Here is a 22656-nt window from a genome sequence, read left to right as displayed (position 1 = left end):
AATCTTCATTATTGACTCTTAGAAATCGGTCACTAGCTTTTATTGATTTATAACTTTATCGGCATTGACTTTTATTAAAGATTTTACAAATTTCTGATTCAATTTTTGGCAAAATTGATTTTCAAAACTGGTGATCTCTGGGAAGAATATCGAATAAAGAAACAAATTATTTTCTGTAACTTTTTTTAATGTGATAAATATGTAATTTTATAGATAAAGGAAGAAAGTGAGAGTGGGACGAGTGTAGCTGGAGCATAAATAAATAAACTTTAGTTTATATTATCATAAATTAAAAAAAAACTATTTTCCATGCTCACTAAATATTTATCTTTCCGTATAAAATTTGGTAAACTGCATATATTAAACTATTTTCGTTTTGTCCGTTGATTCCACTATTTCGTTCTTGTTAACATTCACATAAATACCAACTTTATGTACAGAATATTGACATAATTTGTTCGACAATTGTAAACAAGTACAATTAGAACAAAAAATATCATACAACCGTCGTAAGACTCTTATATTGTCAATTTCCACTTTTGTTGATATATAGGGTGATTCACTAAGCGCGCCGTCCTCGATATCTCATTACTCGTGAATTATTAGTAATAGAAAACAAGTTGTACACCTCTTATTTTTAACTATACAGAGTGTTCTGTTTTTAATTCGTAACGCACAACTCCGTTTTTTCAAAATAAATACCATATATATTTCATATATTCTGATTAACTTCGTTTTAACCTTTATAATTCATAGTTTAGTTTCGAAATTCCGATAACACGTCACCAATATCAAAATAACCTGTGGTTACAAAGTCTAAAAAGAAGCTAATAAAAATATGTAAAAATATATAGGGTATTCTATTTAAAGAAACTAAGTGGCGTTTGCTTCGAAAAAAACCCTCTATATTTTCGAAAATAATTTTAATGTATGCTAAATACTCAAAAAACCGTACAACTTTATCTCTGACTCTAATAAAAGTCCCTTTCGGAATTTTCAGTATATTATTTTCAGAACGTAATATGTCCGTAATTAATAAACCTATTATTATGGAATTTTAAATATAATTTGTCCCTGTGTAACGCGAGTTTTTCTAAAACATGTTTATCATCGTCTTCTTTTTAGCATTTTGATGAAACTTTTCATCACGTATATTTAAAAATGAATATTTCTATTATTGGTGGAAATTTCGTAACGCCGTTTTCACCACTGTTTTCAGCTTATACAACTCTATAAATTGCCCGGGTAACATTGGCAATTTTTTTTGTCGGAAATAAGATACTCTAAAAATAAGCTTGTGTCGAAGAAGCTGGTTTTACTGTATCTCATTTTCAACAAAATAAATCGACAACATCACATTGGTGAGTTGAAAACAGTGGTGAAAACCGCTTTTCGAAATTTCCATAAATAATTGAGATATTTATTTTTAAAAATACGTGATGAAAAAGTACATAAACTGGTTTTAAAAAAACTGTCATAGTAATATTTAGAGTGACTTGTGGACAATTTATTTTTCAAATATCATAGCAATAAGGGTGTAAATAACGGAGATATTACATTTGCAGAATGTAATAAGTGAAAAACGCCTCAATGAGATATCGAGAACAACGAATACAGGGTGAATCAACAAGCGCTTCCCTGACTATTTCATAATTAGAGATAGAAAAATGTCAAACATCAAAGTTGTACAGCTTTTTAAGTGGGATAGACTAAAATTATTTTCAGCTTTACTGTGTGTTCTGTTTTTGAGGCCAAATTTAAGACTTGTTTTTTTTTTGGAATCCTTTGTATATTTAACATGTCCTAATTTATGTCTTCCTATAATTTGTAAGCATACATTATTTTTGACTGAAGCGATGTTGCCAAGTTATTCCAATTTAAAAAAAAATGTTTTCAACATTAAGGTTTTTGAAAAAATCGTAACAGTTTGTATTGCAATTTTTTTTAAAATAAGTAATAAAATTCAGTTCTGTTCTATTTGAAAATTATATCTTTATTGAAAAATCGCAAAACTGAAATATAGGGAAATCGAGAAACGGAAAAATTGAAAATTGAGAAATTGAAAAATCAAAAAATTGAACATTCAAAAAAATGAAAAATTCCTTAACTGAAGTATCGAAAAATTGAAATAGCCCAAAATTGAAAAAATAATAATTGAAAAACTGAAAAATTTTAAATAAAAAAAAATCCAAGACAAGTCGATTCATCATTTAATTAGGAAATCGAGAAATCGAAAAATAAAAAATTTACGAAAGCAAAAATTGAAAAATTGAAAAGTTTTAATCAAAAAAAAACGCGAGAAAAGTCGAAAAATCAATTAATCGGGAAACCGAATATGTAATTATTTAATTAACAAAAATAAAAAACTTAGGAACGCCAAAAATTAAAGAATCAAAAAATTATAGAATAAAAAAAATGGAAAGTCGCAAAACTGAAATATGGGGAAATCGAGAAATGGAAAAATTGAAAATTGAGAAATTGAAAAATCAAAAAATTGAACGTTCAAAAAATTAAAAATTCTGTAACTGAAATATCGAAAAATTGAGAAATTGAAAAATTAAGGAATAAAGAAACTCAAAAATCGCACAATAGCGAAAAATATGGGAAAATCGAGAAATGGAGAAATGGAAAATTCAAAAATTTAGGAATGCTAAAAATTGAAAAATTTAAAAAAATTAATGAAAAAAAACGAGCGAAGTCAAAAAATGAATTAATCCGGTAATCAAGTAATTGAAAAATAAAAAATTCAATAACTACAAAATTTGAAAAATTGAAATGTGGGAAAATGGAGAAATCGAAAAATCAAAAAATTGAAGATTCAAAAAACTGAAAAATCCCAAAACTGAAAAATCGAAAAATTGAGAAATTGCAAAATCAAAAAATTTAAAAACCGGGAAATCGAAAAAGCGAAAAATTAGGAAATTGAAATAGCCCAAAACTGAAAAAATAATAATTGAAAAACTGAAAAATTTTAAACAAAAAAAAATCCGAGAAAAGGCGAAGAATCATTCAATTAGGAAATCGAGAAATCGAAAAATAAAAATTTTAGGGACGCAAAAATTGAAAAATTGAAAAGTTTGAATCAAAGAAAACCCCTGAACAGTCGAAAAATCAATTAATCGGGAAACCGAGTATGTAATTATTTAATTAAAAAAAAAAAATAAAAAACTTAGGAACGCCAAAAATTAAAGAATAAAAAAACTGAAAAGTCGCAAAACTGAAATATGGGAAAATCAAAAAATGGAAAAAATTGAAAATCGAGAAATTGAAAAATAAAAAAATGGAAGATTCAAAAAACTGAAAATCTCAAAACTGAAAAATCGAAAAATTAAGAAATTGAAAAATCGAATAGTGGAAAAATTTTAAATAAAAAAAAAAATCCGAGAAAAGTCGAAAAATCATTTAATCGGGAAATCGAGAAATCGAAAAATAAATAATTTAGGAACGCCAAAAATTGAAAACTTGAAAAATTAAAATTAAAAAAAAAGGAGAATCCAAGAATTAAAGAATGAAAAAACTGAAAAATCAGTAAATTGAAGATTGAAGATTGAGAAACTGAAATATCGAAAAATTGTCACTGTCTAGAACACGGATTCATAAATTACATTTTTAGAGTATTTAAATACTATTCTAATTATGTTGATATTACAATGATCCATAAAATATTTAAACTTTGAACATAACCTTAATGCATTTTTGGTGAATCTTTGCGTTGTTATAAAATTTGGAAAAATTTGGCAACGTTAGATCGACATTCCAAAAATAAAAATTTGATTCCGTATGTTTATTAATTATTATTTACCCAATTTGAACAAACGATGAATACGAAAAAGGTAGCGACTATGCATTAAAAAATAATCTAGAATTTAAATAATTAAATTGAATCTAGTTAGCGAAAATGAACCATAAGAATGATTAAGTGTGCCTTGATTATTTATAGTCACTCAGTATTGTATTGAATACAACGTGTTTCTAGCGAATATCAACAGTGTCTGGAACAGCAAGGAGGTAATTTTGAACAAGTTCAAAAGACGTTTACTTCTTTTTTTTCCTTAAAAAATATACAGTGCAATTTAAAAAAAGCTAACTCACTGTCATAAACTATTTTTGAAACTATTTTATTTGATCTATCATTCGTCCGAATCGGGTAAAAAATTTGTAATTCCATATGTTTTATAATTAATATAAATGTATAACATGTTATTGTTTTGATATATTACGACATCTAATTATCTTTTTGTAAAAGGTTAAAAGCTGCTATATTACAAGAGTTCTTCAGTTTCCAATTATAAGAAATACCAAAATGAAACTGAGTTGAATGATGCCACTAAAGACAAAAAAAGCAATTTCCTCGATAAAACCAGTCAAGTGCGCAACTTTCAAAATACACTCACATATTAGCAGTATGTCTGTACTCGGTTCTTAATCGGTTTAAGTGTTACAACATGTTGAATTCCTGACAGACTCTTTACTTTCATCTTGATTGAGAACTCATTGCGATTTTAATTTTCAAACTGAAAGGCTAACAACTTTGTAAATAATTGAAGTAGAATCAATACAAATATGGCAATCTCGTTGCCACTCGACTGCATCCTAAGCTACTTTAACCGTAAATTTAATGTTTTTTTTTTTAATTCTTGTCAATACCGAATTGAGGCAACAATAGTGCCCTTAGTAAAAAGGCATAAAAAAGTTACCTTGACTTCGGTAGCACACTAATTATAGTTGTATAATGGTGCTAAATATTTTGTCCTAATTTTTTTATTTTAGAATTTATTTCGTAGGTGTATAGTTATTTTTTAAGTGATTTGATCTTTCGACTGATATGTGGTTAGACAGTAATATTATTATACATAAAAATTAAAAAAGTAAAAATCGTAGATGCACTTCGTGCAATGTAGACCAAACTGGTAGCACTGGAAAGTTCTGCAATTACATCACGATGGCGATGATGTGACGATATTACGTAGTGTATTACAATAAATGGGCTTCTAAACTTTTTTATCATCACAATGGTGACCTCAAATCGATAAGAACAATACGCAGTTTCTTTACATTTTTTTAATTCACAAATATTATGTAATAGTTTTAATCGCTGACTACTCTTCAAATATTTAATACACGTACAGACCAAAGTGCTTTCTTCGTGGAACTCCCGACCCTATGATGGAATGTCACTTTTATCTTATTTTCGGTCTCGCTAAACACTTGGTATTTTTATAAACAAGTTTTTTAAGGAAGTGACCTGGACCTCGCCAATTTGGAAGAAACTTGCCCGTAGTAATAATAACGGCATTATTAGGTAGGCGTACGATTCGGGTGAACTGAAGAAGTGCAGTTTTGCATGCAAATCGTCGTGGCATTTAGAAACTATGCAAATATTTTCGAGTAAGTATTCATGCAAAGCCAGTTTCACATTTGCACTGGCATTAAGTAAAAGTTACCGGAATCCGAGAACGTTGTCCGTCTGACCTATAGCTCTTAGCACTTAACATTTTGATAACTCAATAATGCACCGTCGAAAGTTATGCATTCATAAATTAATTATCTTCGACGATCATTAAATATCGCGGTTATGAATTTCGAGCAATTATTCCGACATGCCAGTGAACATCGAATCCGAACATATCAGTTTAATTAAACTTTAAATCGAGAAATAGCAATAATTAGGTGTGTTATACGTTATTGATTTTATTCCATTTGGCTCTCGGGGGATAAATTAGCTGTAGCGTGAAATTGTGTTTTTATGGAAATAGTGCAATAATCCTCTGCAGACGCTTTAGCCCATTTTGATCCGCAATTTCTACCAACATCTGCAGACTTTTCTCGTCGCGTGTTAAACGGAACTCGAGATTTTAATAACCAACTTAATCTATTGTATTTATCTAGCTGAGCCACTTTTCGAATTATCTTCTTCGGTCACTGAATGGAAGTCGACTTTCTTCCATACATTCAATAACGAGAAGTAGCACTTCCACACAATGCACAAAGCGAATCAATTTGAGACTTTATTAACCGATAATTATGTATTTAATCGACAATTTGATTAACCTAGGAGACGGAGCTTGCGAGAAAACACAATCGAATTAACGCTGTAAATACGTCAGTCCCAGATTTGCCGCTTGATCGAATCTCTTTGAAACCAGTGATATTTCGGAGTCCAAATCTTTCAGATAATCGTGTTTCGTGTGTGATGTATGGCGTAAATGAGGCTGTTGGTGCTCGACGCGTTCAACTTCAAACAAACCTTGTAATTTACGGGAATACCTTCCAGATAAATTATGATTTTAATGCGAAATTGATGTATTGGGGAAATAGTGGTAGTAAATCTGGACGGAATAGACAGCTCAAAGGCATTATTGGGGTTGAGTGTGGCCAAAAAGATTTTGTTGAAATGTAGAGAATTCATACTGTTTTCGCAGAATCTTTTTTCAACACCCAGAAGATGACGGATCAAGAAGAATATTTTTTTTGTGAATTGTGTGAAGCATTCCAGTACCGATGTTCCTCCATCAAAACTGAATAACCCCAAGCTACGATCATTTCTTAAAAAGCGTACCATGAAGTCAGTTCCCGATGAAAGAAAGTTAAAAAAAACTACGTGAACAAAGTGTCTCAAAAAACAAAACAGGCTATTCGTCAAATTATAGGCGATAATCTGATTTATTTACATATCGATGAAACAACCGATTCATGTGGACGTTACGTCGCAAATTTGTTGATTGGAACTTTGACCAGGGAAAAATGTGGACTGCATATATGATTAATGAGTTAATGTTTAACCGAGAATTGAATGACAAATTTATGTTTTACTGCCCAATCGTCGCTTGAGAACTTGATTGATCTACAGACCAGAGTGCGCTCAGACCAATGTCGACTCTAAGCGTTCAGAACTTCTGCGGGATAGGTATACATGCAACTATTTTTTTGTTTAACTTAGAATTGCTTTTTTAATTGTGTTCTAGCAAAAGATCCTAAATTAGCAATACTAGTGGAACAGTAATCATGCAATAGATTTTGTTCGGAAAAGTGCAGAAATTTTAATGTTTTAGAAATATGTATTGTGTCCTACTTTGTATTAATTTTTAGAATTTTTACGTATCATTAATGACGATTTTTGAAGTTATTTACCATACATTGTATAATATTAGCATTGGGAAAACTTTCAGCAGTAACGCCACATGCCTAAAAAGGTCACAGCAATCGAAAAACTGATAAATAGAAAAGTTGAATTATTAGTGAAGAAATAAAAAATTTTAAAAATCTAAAAATTAAAATATCGAAAACTCAAAAATTCCCAAAACTGCTAATGTTGAAAAAACCGGGAAATCGAGAACTTGAAAAATAGAAAAATCTAAAAATCGGGAAGTCGATAAATTTTAAATCGAAAAATCAAGATGGCAACAAATCGAAACAAAAAAAATCGTAAAACCGCAAAATTGAATAATCCAAAAATGGAGGAATTGAAAAATAGAAATATTGAAGAACTGAAAAACCCAAAAATCTGAAATTTAAAACATTGAAAAATTAAAATAAACGGAAAAACTGAAATATCGAAAAGTTGGAAAATCGAAAAATCGAAACATCGGAAAAGTTAAGAAGTCGAAAAATCCAAAAACAGAGAAACCGAAATAGGGCAAAATCAAAAAATCGAAAAGTTAAAAAATTGAAAAATTGATAAATCAAGAAATTGGACAATCAAAGCACTGCGACGTCCGACACTCGATAAATCGAGAAATCCAAAAATTGAAAATTCGAACAATTTTAAAAAGGAAAAATTAGAAAATCGAAAATTAAAAAAAATTGAAATATAGAAGAACTCAAAACTGGAGAAATCACAAAATCCAGAATTTTAAACAATGAGAAATTAAAATATGGAAAAGTTGAAAAATCGAGAAATCTAAAAATTAAAAAGTTGAAATATACTTTAAAAATCGATAAACCAAGATGGCAAAATATCGAAACAAAAAAATCATAAAACCGTCAAACTGAAAAACATAAAAATTAAAAAATATAAATATGGAAGAACTGAAATATCGAAAAATCGAAAATTTAAAACATTGAAAAATTAAAATATCGAAAATTGAAAAGAACAGACATTGAAAAGTTCTCAAAAGTGATAATATTGAAAAAATTGGGAAATCGAAAACTTGAAAAATCGAGAAATCCAAACATAAAAAAAAATACAAAGTCGGATACCTAAAATTTAGAAATCGAAAAACTGAAAAATCGAAAATTGAGAAATCGAAACTTCAAAATTAAAAAATAAATCGAGATATCAAAAATTTGAAAATTTGAAAATTTAAAAATTCGGAAAATTGAAAAATTGAAGCAAAGAAGAACTGAAAGCTCGAAAAAACGAAAAATCCAGAATTTTAAAAGTTGAAAAATTAAAATATTGAAAAGTTGAAAAATTTAGAAATCGAAGTATAAAAAACGAAAAATTGAAAATTCAAAATGTACAAATTCGAGGAATCAAGTCAAAAAATCGGAAAGTCGAATCGAAATACTGAAATATCTCAAAACTGAAATATCTAAAATTTAAGAGATTATAAGAGAAATTGAAAAATCGAAAAATTGAAAAATCCCAAAACTGGAAGAAATATTCAAAAATTGGGAAATTAGAAAATAGAAAATTGAAATATTTTAAAAAAGAAAAATTGGAAAATGGAAACTTTAAAAATTTCAATTGAAAAATTGAAATACAGAAGCACTGTAAATCGAGAAATTAAAAAATCTAGGATTTTAAAAATTGAAAAATAAAGTATTGAAAAATTGAGAAATCAAAACATTAGTCAGTCGAAAAACTGAAATATCTAAAATTCAAACAACGAAAAACTGGAAATCCAAAAAGTAAAATATCCAGAAGTCAAAAGATCGAAAAGTCAAAGAATCGAAATACTGAAAAATTGAAGAATCGAAAAATTCAAAAATCCCAGAATTGAAAGAAATCCATAAATGGAGAAATTAAAGAAGTTGAAAAATTTACAAATCGAAAAAGCGAAAGAGCAATTTCGAAAAATCCAAAACTTAAAAAATCTAAAAATTGAGGAAATGAAAATTTAGAAAAATTGTGAAAAATTGTAAAAGTTGTACAATTGAAGAGAAGAAAAACTGAAAAATTAAGACACAGAAGAACTGAAAAGTCGAGAAATCAAAAAATCTAGAATTTTAAAAATTGAAAAATCAAAGTATCGAAAAATTGAAAAATTGAGAAATCGAAACATTAAACAGTCGAAAAACTGAAAAATCTATAATTTAAACAACGAAAAACTGAAAATCCAAAAAGTAAAAAATCCAGTAGTCGAAAGATCGAAAAGTCAAAGAATCGAAATACTGAAGAATCGAAGAATTCAAGAAGAATTGAAAGAAATCCAAAAATGAAGAAATTAATAAAATGAAAAATTTACAAATCGAAAAAGCGAAAAAGCAATTTCGAAAAATCCAAAATTTAAAAAATCTAAAAATTGAGGAACTGAAATTTTAGAAACGTCAAAATTGTGAAAAATTTAAAAACCAAAATATCTAAAAATTGTAAAATCGAAGCAAAGAAAAATTGAGAAATCGAGAGAAAAATTGGAAGAATGAAAAGGTTGAAAAAGCCCAAAATCAAACTATTGAAAAATTGAGAAATCTAAAATTGAAAAATCGAGAAATAAAGTTTATTCGACAAACTTGTAAGATGAGATCATCAATTCCTAGGGGGTATGAACGGAAAAATTTTGACTAACATTTTAACATGCTTCCAATTGTAAAATGTTGTTAATTTTTTTCCCAAAAATTTTAATACCTAGGGTAAAAGCTCAACACGAATTCATAAACCATAAACGGAGTATATAAAATTTAAGTAACATTAATTACTGTAAAATTTGGAAATTACATCATTTCATTGTTGGTAGGGATGAGAAGACAAATTTTGGTGAGCAATTACAATTTGAAATGGACATTCGGGAACATGTATTAAATCGTTAAGACGTTTACTTATTCGTTGTAAAATCCGACCAAATGGTCGAAAGCGGTTAGTTCTTTAAAATAGAAGTGTATCAGTCAGATTAGCTCTAACGAAAGTCGGCTTATAGATTAAATAGCTTAGAGTCGATATTGGCCTGAGTACGCACTGGTCTGTGTATCAAACGAGTTTTCAGGCGACGCAATTATCTCGAAAATTCTGCAGAAAAACAAGTTGAGTATTTTAGACATTTAATATGTAGATCAAAGGCAAAATAGATAGAAGATTAGGTGATTGGAGTTAGCTATGTTCAATTCCTTCTTTAATAACATAGTCGAAAAAAGCCATGTTGACTAGACTGATAAGGTATAGTACTCGGAGAATTTAATAGGGGAAAAGAAAACAATTTTCCAGAGAATTATTGTGTAATTATTTTTACACACTTCCAGTTCAAGTTACATCAAAATTTTTGAAATTTGAAATAAAATAATCTTTCAGATAGTCTTAGTTAATGTGTGATATATTGTGTTCGACGCGTTCAACTTCAAACCAGCCTTGTAATTTACGCGAATACCTTCGAGATAAATTATGATTTTAATGCGAAATTGATGTATTGGGGGAAACGGTGCTAGTAAATCTGGGCGGAACGGAAAGCAGGGGACTGAAGAGCCTGATGTATGCAGGTAATAAAATTCGGTGCATCTTTTGCTCTGAGAAATTGCCATCTTAGATGGCATATTAGTTGTTGTGGAAGAAATTGGTATTCAGCTTTGTTGTGCCAGGAATATGGGTGATCAATTCTGCTAGGCTAGGTTGCTAGGAAGTAATTTCACGGTTTATCTCTTCCAGTGTTACTAAAATTGGATATTAAGTACGTTCTAGAAAACTGCTTGTCGCAATTAACATGCGACATGATGAATCTGCGTCTAAAAATGGCGTTTTTATGAAACGAAGTGGGTCAGGTCTCTGGGTGGTAGCAAAATATTTACACTGTATAATTAATATTGTCAGACATCGAGATGCGTCTCTGATGAAAATTTCTCAAAAACAAATACTCCCGAGCTAATTTCATTGGCTTTCTGTTTAATGATTACCATCCTTGTGGAATTCATACGCTGTTTTTATTTGTTCTGCGAGCGAACGCAAATACGTCTAACCTTGGAGGTTTATAAAAAACAATTCATCAATTACTGACTAAATACCACTTTTCTGGAGGAGATATTCCGAATGCGTAGACAAAGGCGAAACTGCTACTTTATTATAGGGGTTGAAATAGTGTATTGGGAAATCCTTGTAAATATTGAGATCAAACAGGCAATTTCATAAGGAACGTATTCTGAATTTTAAGTAATAGAGTAAGGAAAATAACCACTAAAAACCCGGAGTTGCTGACTTTTCGTTTTATAGGAAAATCTCTACATTCTGCTAGTAAATGCTTTTAAAAGTATCGTCTCCGTTGAGTTTAGAGTGTTTTTATTATGATACACGTCTCGGTGCTGAAGCTGAAACTATCTTATATTGACTAGCACGTTATTAAATTGCTAAATAGACATTTAAGGAAGAAGTTTCATTCCGTAGAAAAGTATTCAGTGCGAAAGTTTAGCTAATTTAAATATTAAATGGAAAAAAGCTGGTTCCTTTTAAAATATGTTCTGCATGCAAATTTGGAAAAGTATTGCACAAAGCCAACAAAGTTCGCCGTTTTAAAACTGCGCCGCCACCTCCGTCAATCTCCCCCAGACGAAGATAATACAGAGTTAAGTGAATCGTCTTTTCTAATTTGATTAATTTGAGTTTTAAGCGAAAAGTAACTCCATTTAAACTACAACTGCAATAAAAGCACGAGAATTACATTCGACTAATTAGTTCTAATTTATTAAACGTTCACACTGTCTGGAAAACTGCAAACATGAGATTCATGAGGGGAATTTCAACAGATTCGCCAGTGCGTTTTTAACGTTCTCGTGAACATACGTAAACAGTGTTTAGGGGAAGGTGAGGTTAAGCAGTGACTTTAGTGTTAATGTTGTGTGGAGAAACGTAGCTATAAATAATATTTGGCATTTAACTTTCCGTTTATGAACCCTGAAATTGTAATTTCAGAAGGAAGTACGCGCCATGAAATTCGTGTGAAACAGCCTTTTGATCGCAAAATTGGAAATTATGTTCACTTCCAGCCACTTCTCTTTACACTTGTTATTTGTTAAACTAAAGTACAGGATTTTAAAATTGTGGTTATAACGTGATAATCATGATACAATTTTCGAGTTATGTTATTACTGTTAGTTCAATTTATGGAGTTTATTACTTTGGGCCGTTATTTTCGGTTGACACAGATGAAATAGTAGCACCAATTCTAACTTGGTAACAACTATTAAGGTGGTATTTTTTTAATTTTTTTGAATAAAAAAATTATGCAGCATAAGTCTGTTTCAAGTAAAAGTATTGATCCATAACGTTCAATAAGTTTTAGTGAATAAAGTGAAAACATGAAAGTTGAAAATTTGGGTTAAACACTAAGATTCCTTAAAAACAAGACAGCAAGGATGTTCAAGATATTTTCAAATTGTTCTAAAAAAATAGACAGGAACTCTTCAGAATTTTTTCAAATTCTTGGAAAAAAGTGACTAAAACGATTCTTTTAAATTCTTTCAAAAATAAAACACTAGGAGTCAGCAGGATTTTTTCAAATAGTTTTGAAAATAAAACACAAGGCTCCGCCAAGGTTTTTTCACATCCTTAAAAAAACTCTAGGACTCTTTAAGATTCTTTTAAAAACGGAACACCAAGAGCTTCCAAGATCTTTTCAAATTGTTTAAGAAGGATACACTTAGGTTCTCGAGTATTTTTTCATATTCTTTCCAAATACGGGGCTTATGATTCTTTCACATTCTTAAAAAAAAAACATTAGAAAAGCATAAAAATCTTTCATTTAAATTTTTTTTTGGGCTTGGTATAATAATTTCTATAAATCAATAGAAAAAAGGTCAAGTGTCTTCATGATTCTTTAAAACTTTTTCGAAAACAAAATAACAGGGATCCCCGGGATTCTTTTAAATTCTTTCAAAATAAAACACAAGTGGAACTTGCGATTATTTCACATTCTTAAATTAAATTAATTAAAATATATTTTTTTTTAATATATGTAGACTTCTTTTTACAACATGAAACTTAAAACATGTGTAAAATGGAAAATTGGTATAAGGAAACATTGAATTTTCAATTAGGCTCCGCCTCATAATTTCAAAATCCATATTTCCTTGCAAAAATGTACCATTTTAAACATGCTTTAAGTTTCTTGTTGTAAAATGAAAAAAAAAAAATCTAAGCCCGCCCACCCGCCCTGTCTCAATTGTGATGATTTTTTTATTCGCTGTGAACCAAGAGGGCGGAGTTTAGCTGCAAAATACTTGTTTCTTTACAAGAAATTAGAAGCATGTTTTGGACTATCGTGTTGAAAGTATACTATGTATATTATGAAAAAAAGGCAAAATATACACACCGCCCACCCACTCCATCTCAATTGTGATAATTTTTTTTATTCTTAAAAACTTAAAACACATTTAAAATGGTATATTTTTGTAGGGAAATATGTGGGGCTTCATCTTTGGCTTTAATTTTTTCTTAATATACATATTATCCTCTGAACAACACGATACTGTTTTTAATTTCTCGTAGATAAACAAGGATTTTGCAGTTAAGCTCCGCCCTCTTGGCTCACGACGAATAAAAAAATCATCTTAATTGAGATAGGGTGGGTGAGCGGGGCTACATTTTGCCAATTTTTTTTAATATGTCATTTTTTCACAACGAGAAACTTAAAACATGTTTAAAATGGCAAATTTTTGTAGGAAAATATCTATTTTGCAATTAGGGTCCGCCCTTCGGTCTGACAACGAATGAAAAATTCATCATAATTAAGCTTGGGATGGATATGGGTGGGGCTTAACTTTTGGGTTGTTTTTTTCTTAATATACACAGTATTCTTTGAATAACACGGTACTCAAAACCATGATTTTTATTCCTTTGTAGAGAAAGAAGGATTTTGCAATTAAGCTCCGCCCCTCGGCTTACGACGAATAAAAAAATCATCAGAATTGAGATAGGGCGGGTGGGCGGGCTTATATTTTGTCTTTTTTTTTCTTAATTTACATAGCCATCTTTTCATAACGTGAAACTTAAAACATGGTTAAAATGGTACATTTTTGCAAGGAAATATGGGCTTTGCAAATATGGGCCGAGGCCTAATTGAAAAATAGATATTTTCTGATACAAATTTTCCATGTCTACACATATTAAAACAAAAAGGCAAATTGTAAGCCCACCCACCCGCCCTGTCTAATTGTGATGATTTTTTTATTCACTGTGAACCAAGAGGGTGGAGCTTAACTGCAAAATACTATTTCTTTACAAGAAATTAAAAAAAAAAGACTTCTCTAATAAACTTTCAATTCAAACCCTTTTTGGGTTTGAGATGATAATTTCTATAAGTCAGTGTATAAAAGTTAGTAAGAGCCCGCCTGATTCTTGCAAATTCTTTCAAAAAAAAAAATACTGGGAATACCCAAGAAGTGTTCAAGTTAGTTCGCAAAGGTCCCTCCAAGAATCCAAGATTCTTTCACATTCTTAAAAAAAAACACATGGAGATCCAAAGATTTTTTCACATTCTTAAAAATGGACACTAGAAGCTCCTAAGACTTTTCTAAAAATAAAACACCAAGAGCCTCCAAGATTTTTTAAAATTCTTCTAAAATATAACACCTTTGGGCTTGTTATGACAATTTCTATGAATCAATATAAAAAAAAGCAAGAGTCCCCATGATTCTTTAAAACTTTTTCGAAAACAGAATAACAGAGGTCTCCAGGATTTTTCCAGATTGTTTGAAAAATAAAACACAAGAACAATCCAAGATTTTGTTTTCAAATTAAAAAAAAAAAAACTTGGTCTCAAAATAAAAAAAATAGGAGCTCCTAAGACTACTATAACAATGAAACACCAATAGCCCCCAAGATCTTTTCAAATTGTTGAAAATAACTACACATGAGCTCTCCAAGATTTTTTAAATTCTTTCAAAATAAAGCACAAGGTGGACTCACGATTATTTCACATGTGTAAAAGATAGTAAGATCATCCATGATTCTTTCAAACTCTCTAAAAAAGTACCAGGAATCAAAGTTTTTTTTTAGCTGCTTCGAAAATGTCCTTTTCAGATTCATTCACATTCTTTAAAAAAAGATACCAGGATCGCCAAAAGTTCTTCCACATTCTTAAAAATATACTAGGAGCCCATAACCATCTTTTAAAAATAAAACACCAAGAGCCTCCAGGATTTTTGCGGATTCTTATACTCTAAAGTAAAACACTTTTGGGTTTGACAATTTTTATAAATCCATATAAAAAAAGTCCAAGGGTCCCTATGATTCTGTCAAATATTTTCTAAAATAAAATACCAGGGGGTATCAAATTTATTCAAAATAAAACACAGAAGGCCTTCACAGATTCTTTCACATTTTTGAAGCATTCGTAAAAAAATATAACAGAGGTCGTTAAGACTCTTTCAAACCCCTTCAATCCGAAACAGTAGAAGCCCCAAAGATCTTCGAATTTTTTTCAAAAAGAAAACACATGGGGCTGTCAAGAGTTTTTTTACATTCTTTAAAAACACCTGACAGTTCAAATGATACCATGTTTTATTCGACAAAATCTATTTTGAAAAAAAAAATGGTAATTTTTGAGAACAAAAAATTAAGAATTATTGAAGCTTTTACGTTTAATAAATTGAACATAATTTAGAAAAGCTATTTTTATACAAACATAAACAAAATTTAATGAGATTGAGCGTCTTAATTTAATGATCGATCCCAAGCGAGAAAAAAAATCGTAATCTTCAGCAACGAAATTTCTTTTTTTAGTAATATCATTTGTTGCCATGTAAAATACAACAAAATTAAACAAATGTTAAAAACTTTATTTGATTAAATTTTATAAAGAAAGAGGGACAAACTAACCGGCATCATGGTAAAATGAATGCAATTCAAACGTCAGGGGGTTCAGTTTAGGTCCTTTTTTGTTTATAGATTTTACAAATGATGTCAAATATGTACCTGTAAAGTATTGTTGTTTCTTTATGATGTAAATTTGATTAAAATATTTAAATTTAGCGAGGTGAGTACCATGGCACATGTCACATGTAATTGTACTGAAAAAATAAACAAAATTTTGGCCAAATCTTTGTAAAAAAACATTTTAAAACATGTACATCCAAACTATTCTGAGTTAATATTTTTGCCTGTGGGAATATGTATAATTAAAATTTTTGTTGAACTCAAATTCTTCAAAGAGTAATAATAACAAATTATCAGAAATATCTAATGTTGTTAGTGAAGTTTCTGAAAAATAAGAAAACCACTAAGGACCAATTTAATTCTTAAGCTAACGTTTCTTGAAATAGAAATCTCTCACGAGACAACCGGCCGAACAACGCACAGTGGAAATGCAGCTTTAAAATTTCGTCAAGATTATGATAGTTTGAATAATTATTGCTTTTGGTTTCTGACCCCATATCTTGACAACGTCTGGTTTCAAATTTTTTTATTTTGGGGCTCCATTTAATCCTCTAATTTCTCTTTACTGGAATTTTTGTTCCACGAATTTAAAATTAAGTAACTTAGTTTATTATATAAACATGTAAAACTTTGATCAGTCTGTTAGATTGCATTAATAAATAAACAGCGCTCAGAGAATTTGCTAAAAAAGTCGCATTAGTTACGAGTTAACGAGTAATTTTTTTACATTCTAACTTGGCCGTTTTTTTAGTGCACTTCAGAGAAATAACTTTTAATCGTAAATATAATTCCACATTTCATTACGTGTTTTTCCACCAAAAAGGGGAATTAAACTTAAATGAGCGATAGTAAAAATATTTGCCAACTCAAAGTCGTCGAAGTGTTCCGTGCGATTTCCTCCACATCACCTGCAAGAATTACTTTTTGTGTTTTTGTGAAAAAACGTGTGGCTTTGTAATGACTTTTTCGGTAACTGGTTTCGCAACCGTAATTACTCCACGCCTTGCAAAATTCTTATTATCAGCTTTTTTTTCGACCAATTACGTTACCGAAAATGCCTCTTGACCCAAAAATTGTCTTTGGTCCATAGAAAGTTTCACAATTCGCGGTACTAAAGGACCGAATAACTTAATAGTGAGTTTACGCTTACCCAGCTTTCAAAGCCGTCCATTACCGCGCTAATTGGAGGTTATGGAAAGCCGCGATCGAAGAAATATGCCCGAAAAAATCTTTCCTGTGTGAATCTTTAGTGAGAGTCGTCGATCGAAAGTGGTTTAACTTCTTGACCGTTGCATTATTCCGCGCTATGAAAGTTAAATGCGATTTTCACGTTATTTGCTCCGGGTGCACTAAAATCAAGCCAACAAACTGGAAATCGCATAAAACCTGTCGTTCCGAGTAGGACTCGATAATGTTTAACGCTAAATTAATTTATTTGGTTACAGATTTGTACCGGATCGAGCCCGGACCTCAATCTTCGTTAGAGAGACAGTTTGAGCCCGGAATTTCCACAATTTTCTCCATGCAATTAAACACACTGTGTGTATATCGAATAGACCTTCCAACAAATCGCCGTAAACAGCAGTGATTTCAAATTTGGACGACTTCGGGAGAATCGCGTGTTTTCAGAGTGACATGAACCCTGTACGCAACTGAATTCGCTCTTTAAACGTTGTCGTAAAACTGCTTCGACATGGAGACTGAAGAACTCATCAAACTCGTTGATGGAATTTACAAGGTGAGTGGGATTGTTCCCTGTAATTAGTTCAATCGAATTGAGTTAGGCAGAGAGGTTTCGAAGTGGATGGCAAAGAAAGGGAGGGTGGAGTGTTTAAATTTTGAGGGCGATTCAAGGCACGAAAATATTTAATCAACTTTTCCGAAAATTCGTTTCGTTTCTATGTTTATAAAAATATATCTTGTTTTTTCTATTGTTCTTAAGACTTTTTTACATTTTTGTTTTGTAGACGTTTTTGTTAGAACTTTAGAACATGAGTGTGATCAAAACATCTTCCCATTAGTTACGCTAACAGTAAAAAGTTTCTGACTCGGGCCTACTACGGATAAAGAAACGGATTAGACTAATATAATTCAAAACGGTGTCAATTAAGAATAAATTTTATCCATATAGACAAATGGAAGATCTTTTAAAAGAATATTTAAAGTAACACAAAAATCTTACTAAACTATGATGTAACAAATTAAAATAAAATACAAATATAATACTAACAAGTAATAATATAAGCCAAGCATGTTTAAAATTCTAACATGATCGGTGCAGTAGTTTCGAAGATAATAACTACTTCGTAAACCGTCAATAGTCGACAGACGATAACCGACAAAAACGGGGAACTTCGAAAACGTCAAGGAAATATGATTTTTGTCAAAAGGATAAAATAAGTGAAACATAAACAATGGTAGAACAATACAAAGAATAAAGAGTGACTCCAAACTTTAGATCTAAAGCTAACAACAATGATTGTATTATTTATAAATATAATGCTTTTGTAAACGTCTGAAATTTTGGAATTTCTCAAATTGTTTTACTCTGTTAACATTGATTAGCTGTGTTATTAAAGCATTTGTACTATTGGCTTTGACTGCTTTGTTTCATAGTAACAATAAAGTTAAGATTTGAGTGGTAAAAAAGACGTCTTTCTGTTATGTTCTTTCAATTTTTTTGGTGAGTCTACAAGAACGTTTCTTTACTTCATTGTCAATCTAAATAAGTAATAAATGGTGTAAAGTAGCAAATGTGAGTTTATAAATTACTGATTGTGATGAAAGTGATTAAGTATGTGCTTTCTAGATTAGAGAATTTTTCGTTATAAGGCAGTACAATAAAGTGGTACTTTTCGGTTTGTACAATTATATTATAGGTACCTACTAAAATAAAATGAAACAAAATTTGAAAAATTCTCAACCAAACCAAAAAATGTGTGATTAGTTCACCTGTATTTTAGTAGTCTATACATATCACTACATTAAATTATAAGGAATACTTAATTTTTAATTTTTCGAAGAATTTGTTTTGGATAGTACTTCGGGGGTTTTAAATAAAATTAGATAAAATTTCGTTTTTCTTTAATTATGAAATCTTAAGAAACATTTTCTTCCATTAGAAAAGGCAAGTAATCAATCAAACAGAAACAATCGTAAATTGTGATCGACCGTTTCTGCTTTCTGTTCTGAATTTATGGTTTCTTAGAATAATGCGTTTGTATCAATGCAAAATCGAGTCCTCTATAGCAGAGGAGCCGTTAAAAATCCACCGCTTTCTTTGATATTTCCATATATTGAGCTATTTTGAGTGACATTTTATTTAGAATTGCTTCTATTATTTAGAATGATTAAAAAAAAATAATAAATTGGTTAAAACAAGAATGACTCACCCCGCTTTCCAAAAAATTTAGGAATATACTATTGTTACTTTTAGTATAACACTCCACCTGTCAAATCGATACACATGTCCTTGGTACAATGTTGGTGACGTTATCACAAAATTTTCTAATGGAAAAATTCACTTGAAACATGCGAATGTATGTTTCTTTACCTTTATTTAACTAGATGCAAATCTTTATATTAAGTTACAGGGGTTATTGTACAAGTAAATAAAATTTGCAAAATCAAATTTTATTAATTTTCGAAAAAGTTGTAGGGGGCGAGGGAAGTTCTGTCAAAATAACTTTACAATTTTTTTCGAATGTGTTTCACATACTATAGAGATATTGTAAAGGTTATATTTCTATCGCAATTGTTAGTAGCAAGAATTATTTCATACACTCATGGACAAAAATCGGCAAAATTTTTAAATTTTCATATATATTTTTTTTTCAATATGACGATTTAAGTTACTTAACACTTTATTCTAAACATTTTTGGTAAATAATTTTAGAATTTGAATGAGAATGGAATCATGAAAACTTATTTTATACTTATTATGAAAAGAAACAAAAATATTTTTGAGAATTACCCAAAAATTCTTAAAAAATTAGAGGGTATAGATCTCGACGAGCTGATTCGAAAAATATAAAGTGCTGATGGTCCCCGACCAAGATTTTTAAAAAACATTAAGTTAAAAGTTTTTCTTCTTCTTTTTACTTAGTAAACATGTAAACATTTTTTTCATAATTTAATTCTCATAAAAGTTTAAAAATTATTTATGTAAAAACTTTAAAAGAAAGTGTTTTTTTCTAGTGCAAAATGTTTAAATAACTTAAATCGGCAAAATGGAAAAAATATTAAAATTACAAATTTTTGTCCATATTCCATATTTTTGTCCACGAGTGTATTATTTTGCATTACATGAATGTTAACGACTGATACCTAAACGGAACAATGTGAACATTTAAATTATTGACCGTAAATTTCGTGGGAACGAGATACATAATTGTTTAGTTTTTTAACGTCCACATTTTTTTTACATTAGTAGGAAGCTTGAGATAAATGTTGAACATTTGTGTTAACTGTCAGTTCAGGCTAATCAGTTAACTGTTGAGATAAAGAAAATATTTCCCTTATCATAAAAATGTCCAAGAATAGTGCTGTGATAATTTCTAACAGATCTGAAAGAGAACCCTTTGTTTAGAGATTTTTTTTAAACAATAATGTATGTATATAAATTTATTATTGTTACAAAATGACGGATAGGTTCCATGGTACATTGTTATGAAAGCTCTGAAGAACTCGAAAAAAAAATCGTTAAAAAAAATCTCTGAACCAAATTTTTGAAAAAAAATCTGAAAAATTGACAAAATTTGTAAAAAATGATGTTGTGGAATTCGGAATTACGAAGTTAATTCCTTAAACTTGAAGTTTAATATTTTCAAGAGTTTTAAGTTGGGATTTTTTTAACCATTTTTTTTTTTCGAGTTCTTCAGAGCCCTCTTAGCAACGTACCATCGAACTTATCCGTCATTTTTTGGTCACTCTGTAGAGGATCTGTGAGCTCAAACTCCGCGGTCTAATGTCTTGAGGAAGGATGGGGATATTGAAATTCTGTAAACCTCAACGTTTTTAGCTTGAGGCGGAAGCGTGACGCAAGCCTATATTTTTTTAAATCCCAACATATGTTTTTTAACGGATTTTGATAGACCGCGAGATTACGATTACAACGATATAAGAAACCTAGATATTTATTTCATTTTCAAATGATAAAAAAATACAATTTATAAACACAAAAAAAAATAAGTTGAATGAAATGAAATGAAGCACTTGCAGTTTATTTTATAATCAAGTTAAAAACAATGGCGTTTACAGAATTTCAATATCTCTATCTCTGAGACACCCTATATAGTATTTGTTTTTCCAAGTCAAGTGTCGGAATTATCTCTTCTATGTGTTAAAGATGTTCGTTTATTCGTGAATTATTTAATAATAAAAAGGAAAATTCCTTGAAATATAGAGACGTTTCTTTGTCAGACCGATTCAATTAAATTAGTGTTTGACTGATCAAACGTGAACTGTGGATTTACTTCAGTTTTTAAATGGTCTTCACGCATCGTATTCGCGGAACTAAATGATTCAGCTGTAAAAAATTACCAAATCAAAAACATCAAAAATCTTAATAAAAAAAAAATAAATAAAATTAAATTAAAAAAAAATTAATGTTAAGTCACCTGTGAAACGACATTTGGAATACGACTTAATAAAGAACTTTTCGAAATAGCGTCGTAATTTTTCTTGGTGGATGTAATTATATCTACCTACGTGAATTTAACACCAAACGTAACGTTAATGTGTTTCTAGAATCTCGGAAAAATTATAAGAGCTGCTTCTGACATAATCGATAAAATAAATTTGTTCGTATATACATTTTCTTTAAAGATCCTACGCAACCTATTCGAAAATATAAAAGCATATACGAAATACAAACAGTGCAGCACCCCGAGACGTATTTTCCAATAAGCATACGTGTATTAATTTTTTGAAACATAGAAATTTGGTAATTATTACTTTTATTTTTTTTTGGAAATAAGTATACGTTCGACTTATATAAATCATTTAAACAAAACACACTTCCCAGTCGCACAGTCGAACTGCTCCAGCTCCACGTGTTGCAACCCAACATTGTTTTAATTCAGCCTGCCTGAAATAATTGTTCTTTAAATCACGGCTATCACGTAAGACGAAAACAACTTGTTTCAACTTAATTGAGGCTCCATGCGGAAGTCTCATTAATAATTTCCTTGAAAGGTAGCAATCCATGCTACTCCCGAGTGATTCTTCACTTCTTAAACGCTCTCAAGTAGCTATCTACTCTATAAACATACTAGTACCCTTCCGACATACTATGATGTAATCACGCCTTTATTGAATGAGCACCTTAAACCGTATAACAAACGCTCGCTGAAGACATGCACTTAATTTATAAATGCATGAGGGAGAGGTAATACACTTCGTTTAGAAAAGTGGATGAGCTTTAGCCAGGTTTGTAAGGCTTCAAAGAGTAAAGCAAACCGAGCCCGCCGAGCTTTATTTTTCATTTTTCTGTATTGATTAGTTATGCTGGTTTGTTCTTGTCATGTTGAGTAATAAGTTTATTAAATTAACGTGTCTAAAGGTGAGAAACATGTCCTACGTTATTTATCACCAATTGTTGGGGAGAACACTATCAATTATTTTAAGTCTTCTTGATTTGA

General features: G+C 30.0%; 1 protein-coding gene across 3 annotated transcripts in view; it reads left to right on the top strand.

The window, feature by feature from the left end:
- Positions 1–22656, top strand: part of LOC135134821 (GATA zinc finger domain-containing protein 14) — a 246291-nt gene that overhangs the window by 40285 nt on the left and 183350 nt on the right. For all 3 annotated transcript variants that reach the window (XM_064063657.1, XM_064063656.1, XM_064063658.1), the window contains exon 2: positions 17461–17753. In XM_064063657.1, coding sequence (XP_063919727.1) covers positions 17709–17753 — 45 coding nt within the window. In that variant the 5' untranslated portion in view covers positions 17461–17708. The remainder of the gene's footprint in view (positions 1–17460; positions 17754–22656) is intronic.

This window comes from Zophobas morio, unplaced genomic scaffold, assembly GCF_036711695.1.
Source record: "Zophobas morio isolate AGI-343-1 ecotype UQ-CSIRO unplaced genomic scaffold, CSIRO_AGI_Zmor_V1 ptg000024l, whole genome shotgun sequence".
NCBI lineage: Eukaryota > Metazoa > Arthropoda > Insecta > Coleoptera > Tenebrionidae > Zophobas > Zophobas morio.
This window is presented reverse-complemented; position numbering and strand designations above follow the sequence as displayed.